At 37.9% G+C, this 17,667-nt stretch overlaps 1 protein-coding gene across 4 annotated transcripts in view; it reads right to left on the bottom strand.

Moving 5' to 3' along the window:
* Window positions 1–476: 476 nt before the first annotated feature.
* LOC126162830 (cryptochrome-1-like) overlaps window positions 477–17,667 on the bottom strand; it is a 183,799-nt gene continuing 166,608 nt past the window's right edge. Inside the window, exon 11 of one of the 4 annotated variants that reach the window (XM_049919591.1) lies at window positions 477–2,021. In XM_049919591.1, coding sequence (XP_049775548.1) covers window positions 1,825–2,021 — 197 coding nt within the window. In that variant the 3' untranslated portion in view covers window positions 477–1,824. The remainder of the gene's footprint in view (window positions 2,022–17,667) is intronic. The other 3 variants (XM_049919592.1, XM_049919593.1, XR_007535120.1) reach the window with 3 other exon arrangements.

A 17,667-nucleotide genomic window follows, 5' to 3' on the forward strand; every position in this document is an offset into this window, starting at 1 on the left:
ATCGTAAGCAGCGTACAAAGCTGTGTTACAAAGTAAATGAGGTCATAAACTTGCAGTCCAGATGAGAAACAGTCACACAAGCTGTATCCAGGGCTCACTTCTGGGCATTTCCCCCTTCCTAGTGTAAATAATTTATATAGAGCTACCTCTCAACTCCCAATTGCTAAGCTACTTAGACGATGCCTCACAACTATTTGTTGGCAAACAAAATGATGAGCTAACATTGGCAGCTAATTTGAGGGACTAGGTCAAATAACTACTTATTTCCATTATCAGGGTTTGAAGATTAATGTCGGTAAATTTCAATTAATTGACTTTTAAACTCGCAAATTCACACTAAACTTCTGTCACTAACATAGGCAAAATTGAAGCAATAGAAACAGATAAACATCGATTTCTAGATATATAACTAGATGGAAATCTACAATAGATAAACAATATCAGTTTTATATGTAATAGAATCAGTAGTTCACTAACCTAATTAGCCAATCATCAAAAGTAGTCTCTAATAAGACATTATAAGCAATTTATTATGGGACAATTTTTGCACTGATTAATTCTGGAATAGAGACATGGGACTGTGCTGCTGACATACATAAGAGAAGAATACTAACCCCACAGGAAAGAGGGGTCAGGAGTATCCATGGACTAGGGTACAGAGACCCCTGCAGGGAAATTTCCGTACATAACGCATGACCACAGTTTACTTGTTGTATCTTTACAAATTAATTACATTTTTTGTGACACATCAAAACACTGCAACCAAGTGCTCTGATATGCATGTCTACAATATAAAAAAGGAAAGACTGCTTTTACAGACAAACAACTAAACTAAAAACAATAAGTGATGGTCCATGCATTAATGTCCAGATATGTTATTACAAACTGCCTAGTTCTTTGTCACAAAGGGAACTGAAATCATTCCTGATAGATAAGTGCATATACTCCCTGAATGAATATTAATATTAAACTAAATTGAAATCTTTTTATATTCTGTTCTGTAAAATCTGAATATATATAATAATTATGGTGTATCACACAATTTTGTGGTCTTATTAAGTACACTGACATCTGTATTATGCATATATAAAATGTGTGTATTCTCTGTTTGTACAAAACATGTAAAAAATTGCAATGGAGTTTGCAAAAGCCATCAGTTGGTGGCTCCATGCAAAAAATACAATAAATAAATAAGCTACTGCTCAACAGTTCCTGTATACAATGAATTCTTTTCTAGGCACATTACATTGTACTGTATGAGGAATTTTCCATTATGATTATGACAATTTAATGACTAAATGTTACTTTCTTTGCATATTTTAAAATATGAGATGATTTCCCTGTGCATAATATGATTCAAATAAGAAAATATGTAGAAAATAATTTCATAGTATATTGGAAAGACAGTCACAGTAAATGCTATGACTACTGGTAGAAAACACATACAATAAAAGGTAAATCATAATGTTGCTTTATAAAAGCAAAATTGCTACAATTAACATTGTGAGAAATGAACATGAGTAACAAATCAAGACAGAAAAATCTCGCATCACTGGAAACATTTTAAAAATAGTTTTAGTTAAAAAATGAAAAATTTGTGATATATTTACACTCTATATACAATGACTGGAATTCAGTGAAATGTCTCATTTTATACAGATTATTTCCCACATATGTCCTCACATTTAGTACATTATCACAGACTATAATTTAACTTCTTAAAATGTGCACCCAACACTTCCTGTAAGGCATACTAATGAAAGACTTCTGTTTCATAACACATTAGTTTTATGGGATTTCACTGGTTACTGCCAATGTAAAGAATCACATGTTTCTCCTGCAAAACTCCCAGTCACATTTAGTTTCTTGCGGTGTCATCTGCTGTTGAGTTTCAACATACATACTGCAATCATTGTTTGCACTCACTATCCTGTTTTCTGGTGTAGTTTTGTCCTCTTTGCCGTCGTATTGACCGCCCTTAACTGAAGGTGATCGGATTGTAGGAACTGTTGCCAAAAGACCTGCAATGCATAGATTACACATACTGAGTTCAGGCATCAGTTCTCTGCAATAAACTTCCCTTCAGCTGTAAACAGTTTCCCCTCATGCAAACTGTTTACAGCCAAAGTTTCAAATAACTAATACAAAATATCACTTCTTTAAAAAGTATTTTTATAAAAATATTAATAATTCTAGAATGAGGAAAAATTATTCTATAATCTTTAAACAGTGAATATATTTTTGGTTAGTGGTTAGATTTGTCTCATATTATTGGCATTTTAATAGACCTCAATTTCACCTGTGTATGATCAAACTGGAGCTGCCGTATCGTGTAAGTATACCTACTTTCTCCTAATGGTCACATATGCGTCCCATTTTTTTTTATTTTTTATTTTTTTTATTATTACTTCCAAAATGCTTCTAATGTACTTTTAAAGCTACATTAGACATTCTACTTAACTGTATCTCTGTTACACAAAATTGTTAAGGCTTTTGTGGCCATTTGTTGACAAACTGCCTATTGGCTTCTGTCTTGGGTTCTTCAGCTGACGTTCATCTAATGATTTTTCTGACGTTTCGCCAGCACGAGTGGCTGGCATTGTCAAAGCTTCACTCTCCATTGCCGGTGGTGAACTGGAGCTGAGCTCGCAGCTGCAGACTATATGTACCTGGCGCGCCAACGTCCGAGGGCTTCTCTGCAGTGATTTCCGGTGCGGTTCTCCTATTGCTACCTGCGACGGTTGTTCGCTGCAGTACGGGAAGCCAGGATCTGCTTACCTTAAGGCTTTCCTCTTTCTTGTTGAAACTGTTCACGTGTTTTTGTATTTCTACAGCTTCTCTGAACAAGTGCGTGTGATAATGCTTCTCTACAGCCGGAACTTCCGTGGGAAAAGAGGAAAGCATTAAGGTAAACGGATCCTGGCTTCCCGTACTGCAGCAAACGACTGTCGCAGGTAGCAAGAGGAGAACCGCACCTGAAATGACCGCAGAGAAGCCCTCGGACGTTGGCGCGCCAGGTACTTATAGTCTGCAGCCGAGAGCTCGGCTCCAGTTAACCACCGGCAATGGAGGGTGAAGCTTTGACAATGCCAACCACTCGTGCTCTGTTGATGTGCTTGATTTTTGTAGATCTAAACAGTTTACTTAATTATAAGCGGTATATTATGTCTTATTTCCAAGTAAGTAAAGCATACAAGATTATAACAGATCCCAAAGAGAAGATGTGGGCTTGGTGGTGGTAACAAGCAGACAGGTGATAATGAGGTGGTGGACAGAAACCACTACACTACAATATTCCACTCTACATTACAACCATTGCATCTTCCATCCCAAGCACTGGAACACTCAACTGACACAATAAGAGAGATTGGCAGATACATATTAGCAGCAAAGTTTAGCCTCCAGGAAATACCTGAACACAATTACGAAGTACATTACAATAGCTGTATTCCATGAATCTTGTCGACAGGGTTCTCTGAGACTGTATTCCATGAATCTTGTCGACAGGGTTCTCTGAGATGTGGAAAGAAGGAAAAGACATACATTTAATTTAAGTGTGTAAGTGCAATGCAGTGAAATAGTGCAGAAGTACAATACAGTGAAATGACTCAATATTACAAAAGACTACTACATTAATGTGCTAATATCAATTTAAAATAACTCAAAACATCACATTTGAGAATTTCTGTGAAGACACTTGTCAGTGGTGCAGAGTGAGTTGTCCAATAAGAAGTTCCTTAATTGAGTCTTAAACTTCACCATATTATGTGATACTTACATGTCATTTGATGTGCTCTAATAGGCAGTTGATTACATGTTTGCTCATGTATCTGACTCCTTTGTGTACTAATGTTAACTCTTTGAAACCTTTGTAGAGGCTGGGTTTTGTCCTCGTGTTATATTCACACTTTTCATATTTTATATATATATATATATATATATATATATATATATATATATATTTAAAAAGAAAGATGATGAGACTTACCAAACAAAAGCGCTGGCAGGTCGATAGACACACAAACGAACACTAACATACACACAAAATCCAAGCTTTCGCAACAAACTGTTGCCTCATCAGGAAAGAGGGAAGGAGAGAGAAAAAGACGAAAGGATGTGGGTTTTAAAGGAGAGGGTAAGGAGTCTTTCTCTCTCCTTCCCTCTTTCCTGATGAGGCAACAGTTTGTTGCGAAAGCTTGGATTTTGTGTGTATGTTAGTGTTCGTTTGTGTGTCTATCGACCTGCCAGCGCTTTTGTTTGGTAAGTCTCATCATCTTTCTTTTTAAATATATTTTTCCCACATGGAATGTTTCCCTCTATTATATTAATATATATATATATATATATATATATATATATAAAAGGAACTGTTAAAATACCAAGTTCTTTTAAGCAATTTCTGCAAGATATTCTAGAATGATCTCTGTATACAGTTTTATAACATGCTTCTGCATTCTGAAGTACTGTTCCTAAAAGTTGAGTTTCTAGACAAAATTATTCCATTACTAATCAGGAACAGAAGCAGGCAAAATAAAATAGTTTCTATGTTTATTAAATCACCAATACTAGTGATCATGCATATTGCAAAGTTCGCTTAACTAAGGCCCCTCATTAATTCTTGTCAGTGAGTTTTCCAATTAATATTGTGATCTATCTCCAGTCCCAAAAACCAACACCTTCTACTTCTTGTATTTCATTGTTTCAGAAGGCTGTTTTTATAGCTCGACATGTCTGTGGCAAATACGGAACTGCATGTACTGAGTTTCATCAAAATTCAGTGACAGTTTATTTGCTCTGAAGTACCTTTAATGATTTCGAATATTTTGTTAGCTGCCTTTTCAGTAAGAGGACTGATACTACTTTTTATTCCCATACTTCTACCATCTGCAAAAGTAGAAAATTTGTGTGCTCTGAAACTATGAATGGAAGATCAGTTATAAATATCAGAAACAAGAGAGAACCTCAAATAGAAACCTGTGGTACTTCATGTCTGACAACTCTGAAAGCCTATTATGTGGTTGACATGGCACTGATACACACTGCTTTCTGTCTCAGATAAGATAAAAATTATGAACCTCTGTTGAAATGTTTTGTTGTCATAACAGACATGTACAGCCACATTTGTGAGAGATGTAAAAACAACAGCCAATAATATACAAGTCAGCATTTCTGAATTTTTAAGGAAAAAAAAAAAACCATAGAAGATTAAAGAGAAATCCAGTAAAGAAAGAAAACCTTTCTTTTTTCCAATGACACCACATACTGAGAACCATAGTTCAAAGTACAGGCTTCAGGTGACTAATATTTTTACAGACAGACACCAAATAGGGAGGAAACACAAAGACACAAGAACATTACGACAGTCATAGAATATGAAATAGAGTGTATGATCACGTAGTGTGTCCACTTCTGTAGCTGAGTGGCCAGTGGAATGAAATGCAGGTGCCCCGAGTTTCATCCTCCTGTACTATCAGGAATCTTTCCTTGGTGGGAGGATTGTAATGAGGACCCAACATCACATGATGCCAACTGCGAAGCTACATGAATGAGAAGTAGTGGCACCAAGCTCTGCTGAACTGACGACAGGCAAGAGAGCAGTGTGCTGACTCTCATGCCCCGCTATACAACATCCACTTCATGCCATGGGGTAGATGACGGTATGGTAGTCAGTAGGTTCTGATAGGCCCATCTGTGCTCAGAATGACAGTGCTAATCTTGCTAAGCATCATGTAGAGTTATGATGAACAATACTCAATTGCCATGCACCTGACAAATATTGTTAGTGATTAGTAATGAAAACTTCATAGAGACACTTTAAACACATTAGAGCAAGGTGAAGACTGGAACATGAGATGCAACAACAGAAATAAAATGGAGACAGGTACTAAGGAGAGGAAGAGTCAGTCTGGTTTATGAGGATATAAAATACAATGCAGGTGTCTGGTACATGAGCATCAGTACACACACTGCTCAGTTATGGAAGTCTCAAGGGAACAGTGTTAGCAAAACCACTAATTTAATATAGTTTTTCTTGTGGAATCACACCCCTACTTGAAGTGTGTAGTGGAGATTCACAATGTGTTCAACTAACTTTAGCAAGCTCACAGTAGGGAAAAAAGAGCAAGGTCAAGGTGATACAGTGGTCAAATATAATGGGCCTGCATTTAAGGGGAAGGATGAAAAGCTCCTCCTTTCAGATGAATTTCCCCGTAAATCGCTAGGAAACACACTGGAAATCCTTAAAATAGGATGGATATTGCTTTGGTCAGAGTGGATGCTTCTGGCATTTAGCTGACCAAGTAGCCTCTTACGGATTGTGTGTGACATTTTCACAATATCTTATAGTTATTGGATAACTTAAAATTTGTTTACTACAGCAGTTTCATTTGATAATGTGAAACAACAAGTGGCCAACAACCATGAAGGGTCTTCTTTACAATGTCACCTATAAAACTCTCTCTTTGTCCCTGTGAGTATTTATTAATTAATTTATTTATTTTTGGTGTGCCACACAGGTAAATCCAAAATAATTCTTCTATTTATATAATTACCATTTTTGTAGCTGTTCTTTTATTTTAGTGCAATGCCAAATTAATCCATATACTATGAGCAAAGAAATTATATATCAGAAGTTTACATGAATGTGGTGATGGAGCAGAGATGGTTAGAAATGTGCACTGATGTCAAAGTACAGCAAGTCTGCCAGTCCCATTTAAACTGGAAAATATAGCATTTAACTTGTACTGCCACAGTTCCAACTTAATTTTTATTTCAGATGTTAACTCTTAATTATTGTTCCTTTCTTTTAATTTTTATTGCCATGGCTCTAATTTTACTACCTTTAATAATCCGATAAGTTCAAATTCCTGCCTGATGAAATATCCAACAGCAGTAAATTTCTGTTTTTGACAATGTCTCAGTAATAACTTAAGAAAGAAATGCAAGTTATAATTTTTTAGGTGCAGTAAAAAAATGATTTTCTTTAGAAAATTACTACGAATTCTACTCTTGAAAAATTAATACAATTAAAAATTGAAATAATTAGTTTGTCAGTGTCTGCTGCAAGTTGCATACATTTATTCACATGATCTCTTATGAAAGCAGATGCACGGAAATCTTGCAGCAAATCAAAGTAAAGTAGATGTCAATAGAGCTTCAGGGTGGTTTGTGAATGGATTAAAATCTCTTCAATATACACTGAGTAGTTATAAGTTATGGGAAGGCCAAGGGATATTATAAATGCTCATCATTTGCTGAAGCCTAGGAAGTGCATTTGTCTCCATGTTGTTGTGATAAAGATGGATTCCTGGTGCCACAATTCAAACTGGCTGTGATCTCATTAACACAACATTATCGATCACCTGATATGGCTCCAAATAGATGACATGAAATCAATCGGTCAAACACCTGTAGTCATCCTAGCTGGTGGTTTACATACACTGATGGGAAAAAAAATCACAACACCAAAAAATAATTAATGTTGAATAACAAAATTTCCGGAATAAATTTGTCTAGGTGACATATTTAAATGATTGACATTTCAAGATCACAGATTAATGCAAGTGTGAGATAAGCCACTGCAAATGTGACATGCTGGCACATTAATAATTGGTATAACTGCTAAAATGTTGAAAGCAAGCATGGAAATGTACATGCATTGTGTTGTATGGGTGGCCAGATATCAGTTTGTAGGATGGAGTTCTACATCTGTTGCGCTTGGTCAGTTAATACAGGCATTGTTAATGCTGTCTGTGGACGATGCTGGAGTAGTCGTCTGATGATGTCCCATACATGCTCGACTGCGGACAGATTTGGTGATCGAGCAGGACAAGGCAATATGATGACACTCCATAGAACATGCTAGGTTCAGCAGTGGTATATGGACAATATTTGCATTTGGTGTGGGGCTCTGGCACATCATACTCCATCTGCACCAGCAATTTGAGCAGCAGTTGCCACACAGTGCCACAACGAACTGTTACAATTCGACTACTTCAAGGACAGTTCCGAACCAGACACCCTGTAGTGTGCATTCCACTGAAACCAAGAGACTACCATTTGTGATAGAGAACATGCTCCTGACAAAATATGGGGAAATTGTTTTTCATGTATCAACAAATCCAAATACATGATGGCAACATACAGTGCAGTCAAAGGCTGTAGGTCTCACTAAAATACTTTTTGTGATAGCAATATTCCACATAAAGACAACATATTGGTGCAAGCTAAACAAGAATATGATGCCACCATGAGCCATTATATCAACACTACTGTGGCCAAAAGAATCTTGCATTTGTCAACCTTGCTTTGCTGTGAGAAAGGACACATAACAGAAATCAGCTGGATGCAAATGACCATGAGCTCTTGGCTGCTCATCTGCAACTGATGGACTCACCCTCAGCCTTAGACTGGAACTTAACTCATCTGGCCACAGTAGAGCCTCAAAAGTCTCTTGGAAGATATCCACAACAGAAAAAAAATTCAGTTGACCTTTGCAACCACAACATGGCACACAATATAATTCATTAAAATGCTCCATACAGTAGCTTTATGCAAAACAATGAATGGTGTGGAACATGCAGTTCACAAGATGATAAGATGTCAATGAAATTTGCTGTAAAATGAGCCAGATCCTTTCAAAATACATACAACCAGCTCTCAACTTGACAATGGCTGAGAGCAACAACAGTTTCTCTACACTCTACAATAATCCTCCATTGTGATCCAGCCAGCTAACAAGAGCATAATTTTGGAAAAAGTTGAATATGATCTGAAGATTCAGTTGGTACTGGAAACGGTCGTCTATCAAAAATTGCCATATAACCAAATCTCAAGGATAATGTGAGAGACACTAGAGCTACTAACTGGTAATCACTGGAAGAGTGTGTTATTAATAATTTTCTCCCCCACATCTTGCTAGTGTCTTTACTTAAAATGTGGGCTACTGTACATGACATAAAGAATATGGGTGATTTTATCAGCCACATTAAGCATCTGCTCTCTTAGAAATTGATACTGTGATCAGCTCTGATGTGTTCCCATCAAACACCTGGTATGGTGGATCTGTTCAAGCATACCCTGAAATTGTCTTATTTTCATGGCAGAAAGTACGAGTCTTTCAATCAGATGTGCAGTGTTCTAATGGAGACCCTGTTACCTCCAACTGTAGCTAACCTGTTGATAGAGAACTTTCAGGATATTGCCCTGGACACAAACTGCATTGTTTTCATTGCTATGTCAACAACACATACATTGTTTGCCCCCCCCCCCCCCCCCCCCGAGGGCTTGAAGAATTGGCAGTGTTTCTGGAACACATCAATAGCATCCATGACCACATCAGGTATATGATGGAGGTTGAAAAAGATTGTTCCTTGTCCAGCCGTGACATTCTTGTCTGCCAAAAACCCAATGGATGCCTCAGCTATGACTTAAACAAAAAATCCATTCATACGGACTGGTATTTTCATGTTTTAGCTATCACTACCTGGTCCAGAAGCACATTGTTCTGAGAACATTGGTTGATTGAGCAAAAGCCATCTCTGGTGTCAAAAGCTTCTCATAAGAACTGAACCATTTACAAAAAGGAGAACAGCTACAACAACAAATAAATACTACAAGCAATTCCACAAATTATACACAAGCAGACCATGATCAAGTAGAGGAATAAAAACTGGTATTTTTGCCTTTCTTTGGTTCAGCTCCTGGAAAGGCATAAAATCAAGTCGGTCTTCAGGCCTTTAACTAAAATACACCAAATCGTGAAGGCTGTGAAAGACAATGTATGCCACAGGCCTGCTGGCATACAATATACCACTCAACTGCAAACAATCGGGCATACCATACTCATGACAGAAAAATACCAGGATGAGCATGAGAGGTGTCTGTGACTACGCTGTCCAGGGAAATCTTTTTCTGGGATAGTGCAATAAAAGAAGCTATACAATATGGGACACAGCCATTGTTAGTTTATAGTGGGTGTAGCAGATGCAGGCCGAAAACATTGTCTTATAAGACAACGGACTGAGCACCAGTAACACCACAGCTAGTACAGCAGCTGAGGAACATTTGGCCAGAAGCTTGTGCATGTGTAACCACTTGATTGAGCATGAACCCTGAGAATATTTATTGAAGCTCAACTTTGTTCATTGGAGTCTGTATAAACATTTATCATAAAATAAATGCACAATGAAAATTTCCAAGTAGTTATTTAAAGCTAATGATATATTGTATGAGTGTTAAGTTGCACATTAGAACATAAAATTAACTCCCCCCGTCTCTCTCTCTCTCTCTCTCTCTCTCTCTCTCTCTCTCTCTCTGTGTGTGTGTGTGTGTGTGTGTGTGTGTGTGTGTGTGTGTGTGTGTGGTGACTCTGAAAGGGCAGATTGTTACTAGGCAGAACCTGTGAATGGTTATCTTGAAAACAGTAAAGCTGGTCAAATCTACACGTACTACAGTCATAAGCATTTACGGAAAGAGGTAGAAGAACAGTAGAGCTACCAATAGGTGGTAAATGGTTGGACACCCACAACTCTTCACAGAACATGGGGTTCAGAGGCTTGTCTGCTCTGTAAACTAGGATAGATGGTGATTGTGGCATCTCTGCTGAAAGGGCGTAGTGCTGGTGCACATACAAGTGTTTCGGAGCAAACCATTCACAGTACACTATTGACCATGGAGCTCTGCAGCAGCCCCTCCCCCCCCCCCCCTCCAAGTGTTCACATGCTGATACAACGACATCATCAATTATGACTGCAGTGGGCACAGGATGATCGGGATTCAATCTTTGATCAATGGAAACATATCAGCTCTCAGCTGAAACACAGATTTGCTAGAATATATTGCTGGTCATCTCCAAAAACACTATCATCGAGGTGAACGGTGGCCAAAAAGTGCAGTGCGACACAGACATAGGCCGGTGGGAGCAGTATTATGCAACGGGAGATATTCTCCTGTGTTTGCATGGGACCTGTGGTAGTAATCGAAAACATGCTGTCAGCTGCAAACCACCTGCATCCCTCATGTTTGAAGTCTTCCCCAATGGCAATGTCATCTTTCAGTAATATATTTGCCCACGCCTCAGAGCCAGAACCATGCTATAGTGGTTTGAGAAGCATTCGGTGACCAAATACACCTGATATAAATCGTAGGGAACCCATCTGGATCATTATTGGGTGCCATCACCACATCCGCTAATCAGCAGCCCATTATTTACACGAATCACTGTGGCCTGTGCGTGGACATCTAATGCCACATGCCTCCACACGCCTACCAACAAACTGTTGGATCCCTGATACGCAGAATTAGTGATGTACTTTGTTCCAAAGATGTATAACAAGCTATTAAGCAGGTGGTCATAATGTTTTGGCTCATCAGTGTAGATCCGTCGCCACCCTTTTAGCAGATTCTAAGAACTATATGAGAACAGGAAATCAGAGATCTATTGAACTGATTAAGAGACAAGGTGTCTCTAACAGCTGTAGTCTCAGTCTGGTACTTTTTCTAAAATATGTTGATTGGAAAATTAAGAGCATTATAGTTACAAAGCTGACCACCAAAAATTATGAGATGGAACTGGCTCAATATACCAGCTTGGAGTTGCCGCAATACCTGATGGTAGTAGTCTACTTAACAGTACCTCCAACATAACCTCAATGTTTGGATGGAAGTATTTAAGAATAAAGGAATGGAGGTAAATATGTGAAAAAGCAAAGTTATGATTATAAATAAAAAGGATGAAAGGCATAACATTATATGATTTAATGACTTGGGAACCCACAGATTACATACATGATGGAAATACTTTTTTTTTAACTATTAAAATCTACTAACAAAACTTTTTAGTAGCTGCATTAGCTGTTCACAGGTACAGGATCATACAAAACTCATTTTTCAATGATTTAATAGCATCTTCAGATGTACACGTATGTGAATAAATGTAATACGAATTAGAAGGTATAATAATGGTAAAAATTAGGCAATTAACCATAAAAAAAACCAGAACAAATACTCAATCAACTAATTTAACATTGGTTTGTTAAAAATACATGGTTTCCAACCTTCAGGTGGCATTCGAGTTACAGAACTGCCTAAATTTGATGGTTACAAGATGAAACAATCAAAATTTCAGTGGGTAGTGGGCACAGATAGTGCACATGAGCACTGCAAGCCACAAGTATGGACCTACACCCAAAGAAGTTGAAATAAGACCCCAGAGAAAAAATTTTTGGAATAAACCCATTTTTGGAGATAAAAATATAATGACTCACCAGAGATGAAAAAATCAACAAATTCCCACAAATGCCACATGATGAAGATGTGACTATGCATGAAGTAGCTAGGAAGGCCAGGCCACCCAAAAGTCCAGCTGATGTAGTATTATTCAAATTCCCAGCACACATTGTGCCAAGAGAAGCGGCCAACAAGCATTATGGAAAATGTCACTGGAGGATGCAAAGATGGAGGCAGAAGAAACACTATTATGTACCAGCCGAAGGCTGCAAACTGTTGCAAAATAAATTAAAGAGGAACAAGTCAGTGAGAAACATAGCAAATACATAGAGGTCAATTACAGGGCACAAGTACTATACGAAAACTTCCTGTGATAAAATATGAGTAATATAAAGATTACACAGTGACCTATAGAAATTGTTACAACAGCAACAAAACTGATTAGGAGAACATATTAAATGAAGACTAGTAACTTTTGCATAGCCTGTCCACATATGTATACGTACTACCTATGTCTGATATCATGTTATGAGTGCAGAATGGTTACTTGTCTCAGTTTAATGTTCCAAATGGGTTTTGTTGCTACTGTAACTATTTATAGGTCATTATATTACTATTGTTTTATAACAGGAAGTTTTTGTATGGAACTTTTAGTTTTAATTTTATCTTAGTGACTCTTACTGCACAACCTGTAAATGCCATTTGTTGTATTACTTGCTGTCTCATTCCTCCTCAATTTATTTTGTAGCAGTTCCCAGCCTTCAGTTGATATGTAATTGTGTTTCTTCCCTCTCCAGCTTAGCACCTTCTCATGACATGTTTCCAAACTTCTTGTTGGCTGCACTGCATGCGGTTGTTTCAATAACACTATGTCAACTGGGCTTTTGGGTGGACTTGCCTTCATACTTCAAGCAATGTCATATCTCTACCAAGTGGCTTTTGTGGACATTTTTTAGATTTTCATCATTCAGGCTGAATTTCCTCAAAAAGAGAGATATATCAAAAGGCACAAAGGTAGCAGTACATAGATGAACTTATGTCTTGACTCTGATCTATGATTGTGAATCTCAGACAGTTTTGTTGTTGTTGTTCCAGTCTGAAGACTTATTTGATGCAGGTCTCCGCACTACTCTATTATGTGTGAGCTGCTGCTCCTCTGCAGAACTACTGCAACCAATATCCATATGAGTCACTGAATCACTTACTGCACTCAAACCTTCGTCAACCTCTATGATTTTTACCCCCCCCCCCCCCCCCCCCCCCCACAGACCATTCTTCCATGCCATACATTTCTTTTTCTGCCAGTTTGATTTAGTACCTCCTCACTAGTTATTCGATCTACCCATCTAATTTTCAGAGTCTTCTGTAGCACCACATTTCAAATGCTCTTTTATTCTTATTGTCTACACTCTTGATCATCCACTTTCCACTTCCAAAAATGACTACAGTCCATACAAATGCCATCAGAAATGACTTCCTAATATTTAAATTTATATTTGATATTAACAAATATCGGTTTTTTAGAAATGCTTTTCTTGCTACTGCCACTCTGCATATTATACCCTTTCCCCTTTGGTCATCATCATTTATTTTTCTGTCCATATAGCAAAACACACCTACTACTTTCAGTGTCTCCTTTCCTAATCTAATTCTGTCACAATCAACTGATTTAATTTGACTATTTCCCACAACCCATGTTTTACTTTTGTTGACATTCATCTTACAACCTCTTATCCATCCCATTCAACTGCTCTTCCAAGTCCTTTGTCAACTCTGATAGAATTTCAATATTACTGACAAACCTCAAAGTTTTTAGTATTGGATAGATAGTAAACAAATAAAAAGTCAGTAGTAGCAGAAATGAGACACCACTGCAAAATAAAAAAGACAAGGGGAAACATCATCTGAAACACAGTGACTTGGGAAAATTTAATGCAGTGCCTCCACAGATGAATATCCAATAGTAAAAACATAAGTGGCTTGGACACATCCAGCAAATTCCAAAAGACAGCATGCCAGTGTTAGTGTGGGAGGTAAAGGTGAATGGCGAACGACAATGGCAAGGACGGCCAAGAAAGACATGGGAAAATGGAATCAAAGAAGTGCTGAGAGGCAGTAACCGTGGCTACAGACAGAAAGAGACAGAGATATCTCGTATTCTGTACAATTTGAAGTACTTGAGGACCAGGTAAAGTAAGTATTACACATATGTTCAGAAAAAACAGAACACCTTACACAACTAGAGATAGGATGGTCATATTCATAGGACATGCACATTAATGTCTTTTGCAGAAATGATTAACATTTCAGCCACCTCAGTTCAGCATGTGTCCTGTTGCCTAGCACGCACAGGGACTGCCATGGGCCCTGATAACTTGTTCCATGCATGATGACATCGACACATATAAGGCACAAATCCCGAATGGCATCCTGTTGTATGGCCGTCCATGCTGCATTCACCTGGTTCCAGAGTTCATCTGTAGTGTTTGGCACTAGATCACAGTGCTGCACCCATCATTTCACCATATCCAACACATTTTCAATTGGTGACAAGTCTGGCGATCTGGTGGGACAGGCCAAAAGGCTGACATCCTATGACACCAAGAAGGCACATGTTCATGCAGCAACAAGTGGTCATGCATTGTCTTGATGAAAAATAGTGCCTGGGGTGGTGTGCAGAAAGGGTATGGCTACAGGTTGCAGAATGTCATTCATTCACATAGGTCACAGTACCCTGGACATGTGCCAACTGTGATCTGTGGTTGTACCAAATAGCACCCCACACCACAAGGCCTTGATCTGGTGCTGTATGTCTTGTGTGAATGCAGTCACTGTGATACTGCTCCCGCTGTCTGCGACGACCCAAAATACGGCCATCATTTTCAAACAAACAGAACCTTCCATATACCATGGCTGTCTAACATGTTTCCACATATACCATGGCTGTCTAACATGTTTCCACATATTTTTCAGAGGCAGGCAGAGAAGTGGACAATTTGCATGAAAACCATGCCATAATAAACAGTAACAGACTGTCATCTCTGATAGTGTACAACGTGTTACACTATTCCACTGTTGTGCCAGACCCAAGGAAGACACAGATCTGTTCTGCAATGCCATTCAGATGAGGTATAGATTACATCTTCATGGGAGGGGGGGGGGGGGTTCTGGGTGGTGTGACCTGACCCATCTTGACGTGTTCTTCGGCCTTCTGTGAACCATTCTGCACACACCCATCGCACTGCTGAAACACTTTGTCCCATATCAGCAGCATTTTCCTCGATGGATGCACCACATGCTCTCATGCCAATAATGTCCCAGCTTTCAAACTCACTGGTTTGATGGTATGGTTTGCACTTATGACTGTGAGGCATCCTGCATGTCTGCTCATGTCGCGCCAATCCATTACCTTCCGTTTAGAGCAACAACATGAGCTGCAGGCACGTTTTACCAGTAGATGGTGTTGCGCTGTGATATTGATGTTGACCTGGAACCCACATGACTCAAATGCTAATCACTTCTGCAGAGAATACTAATGTACATGTCCTGTGAATATGAACGTCCTATTGCTAGTTGTTCAAAGTGTTTTCTTTTTTCTGAGCACGAGTGTATAATCTAATGCATTAACACAGTACTACTACAGAAAATTACTGGTTCCATTACAAATAGTGGTTCATGATAGACCATTGATAACTGTACAAAATGAGCATTGAGCATTATATAGACACAAAACCAAGTAGCACTGACCAGGATATAAACACACAAGGGAGGGGGAGATGATGTGTTCCATCACACTACTATTATTACTTTTAGTTTAAACAAGGCATGATTTAGACATGAAGACATGTCAACTTTAAGTAACAATAATGACTATAGTAAAGAGTAAAAACAAACTGACAAACAAGCCATGAAACAAAAAGACATTCACCTCTCTTTGAACCAAACTCTACAAAATACACAGCTTATTACTAGTTCCTTATTTGGGGAAAGTGACAACTGACAAGAAAAACTGATAATTTAGTACCTAAAACACATAAAACCAATCATTCTGGCTCTCCAACTGCAGCAAACTTCAAAGCTCCAACCAGTGCATACCATTTCTGACACATAATGCTTGTAAATGCGGAAACCATTCAAAATAGCGTATCTGTTCATAAGAGGTTTTTCGCTTCAAATGAGTGTTCCTATCATATCTCTGAATACTGACCATTCCTCCTTGGACACCCTGTATATGAAGTGGGAAACTATAGTCACTCACTTTATTAACTGTTTTTTTTTTTTTTTTTTCAAAAGTAATAGAGACAGTCATGAAAAACAGGGTAACAAATTACCTAGAACAGTTCAATCTTTTGTCTGTAAATAGACAAGCTTTTTACAGAGGAATGTGTACAGAGTCGGTTATTACTCAGTTCCCTAAAAATATTGATAGAAACAACAGTGTAATAGGAATAAACTTGGACTTATTGAAGGCATTCAGTACTGGCAAACATGATATTTTGCCACATAAATTAGAGGCTATTGCTATATGTGTAGTTGTTAAAAACCAAAGTGCTGCTTACAAATCTGATATTCAAACTGCACCAAGAGAGGTACAACAGAACAGTGTTGTAGGACCTCTCTTTTTACTTATTTATGTAAATGACATTAAGATTTGAATCTGTGGTATTTGCAGAACTCAGTTTGCTGATGACACAAATGTTATTGTAACTGGTATAAAGGTATTCCCAACATCTGCAGCCAGAGTTCTGGAATATATACAAAACTGGTTTGGAATGAATAAGTTAACCTTAAGTCTTTCAAGAACTAATAATATTCATTACAAAAAACAAACTCACATCATAACATGGACTGCAGAATTCAAACTAAACAAATTTAGAGGGTAGCTGTCACCAAATTTTTAAATGTGCATATTTACAAAAATTTGTACTGGTGAGTCCATAGCCCCTACTTCACTAACAAACAAAGTTCTGCTTGCTTTGCATTACAAGTAATTAGTATTGTGTGTATTAGACAGTGTAGCAGTATTGCCTACTTTGCATACATTCAATCTGTTATTACCTATGGCCTCACAGTCTGGTGTCATAATAAGACAAACGTGGAACCGAGCTGTTAGAATAATTACAAACAGTTCAACGCTAACACCCTCCAAACAATTATTTCAACAGCTAAATATTCTATCCTTGTCACGCCTCTATATACAAAAAGGTGTAATTTATATAAAAAGGCACACTAAGAATTTCAGAACTAACTCAGATCTTCTTTCTCACAGTTCAAGACTGTGAAATGACATCCATATACAAAGAGAAAACAAGGCTTCAGCATAGAAACAAACTGTCAGGTTACTAGTATTCACAAACTTCCAGCATAGATTAAAAAAATTTAAAAATTCTTCATTTAAGGAAGCAGTACACAAAATTTTAGCTGGTTAGTTAATTAGTT

This window comes from Schistocerca cancellata, chromosome 2, assembly GCF_023864275.1.
Source record: "Schistocerca cancellata isolate TAMUIC-IGC-003103 chromosome 2, iqSchCanc2.1, whole genome shotgun sequence".
Taxonomy (NCBI): domain Eukaryota; kingdom Metazoa; phylum Arthropoda; class Insecta; order Orthoptera; family Acrididae; genus Schistocerca; species Schistocerca cancellata.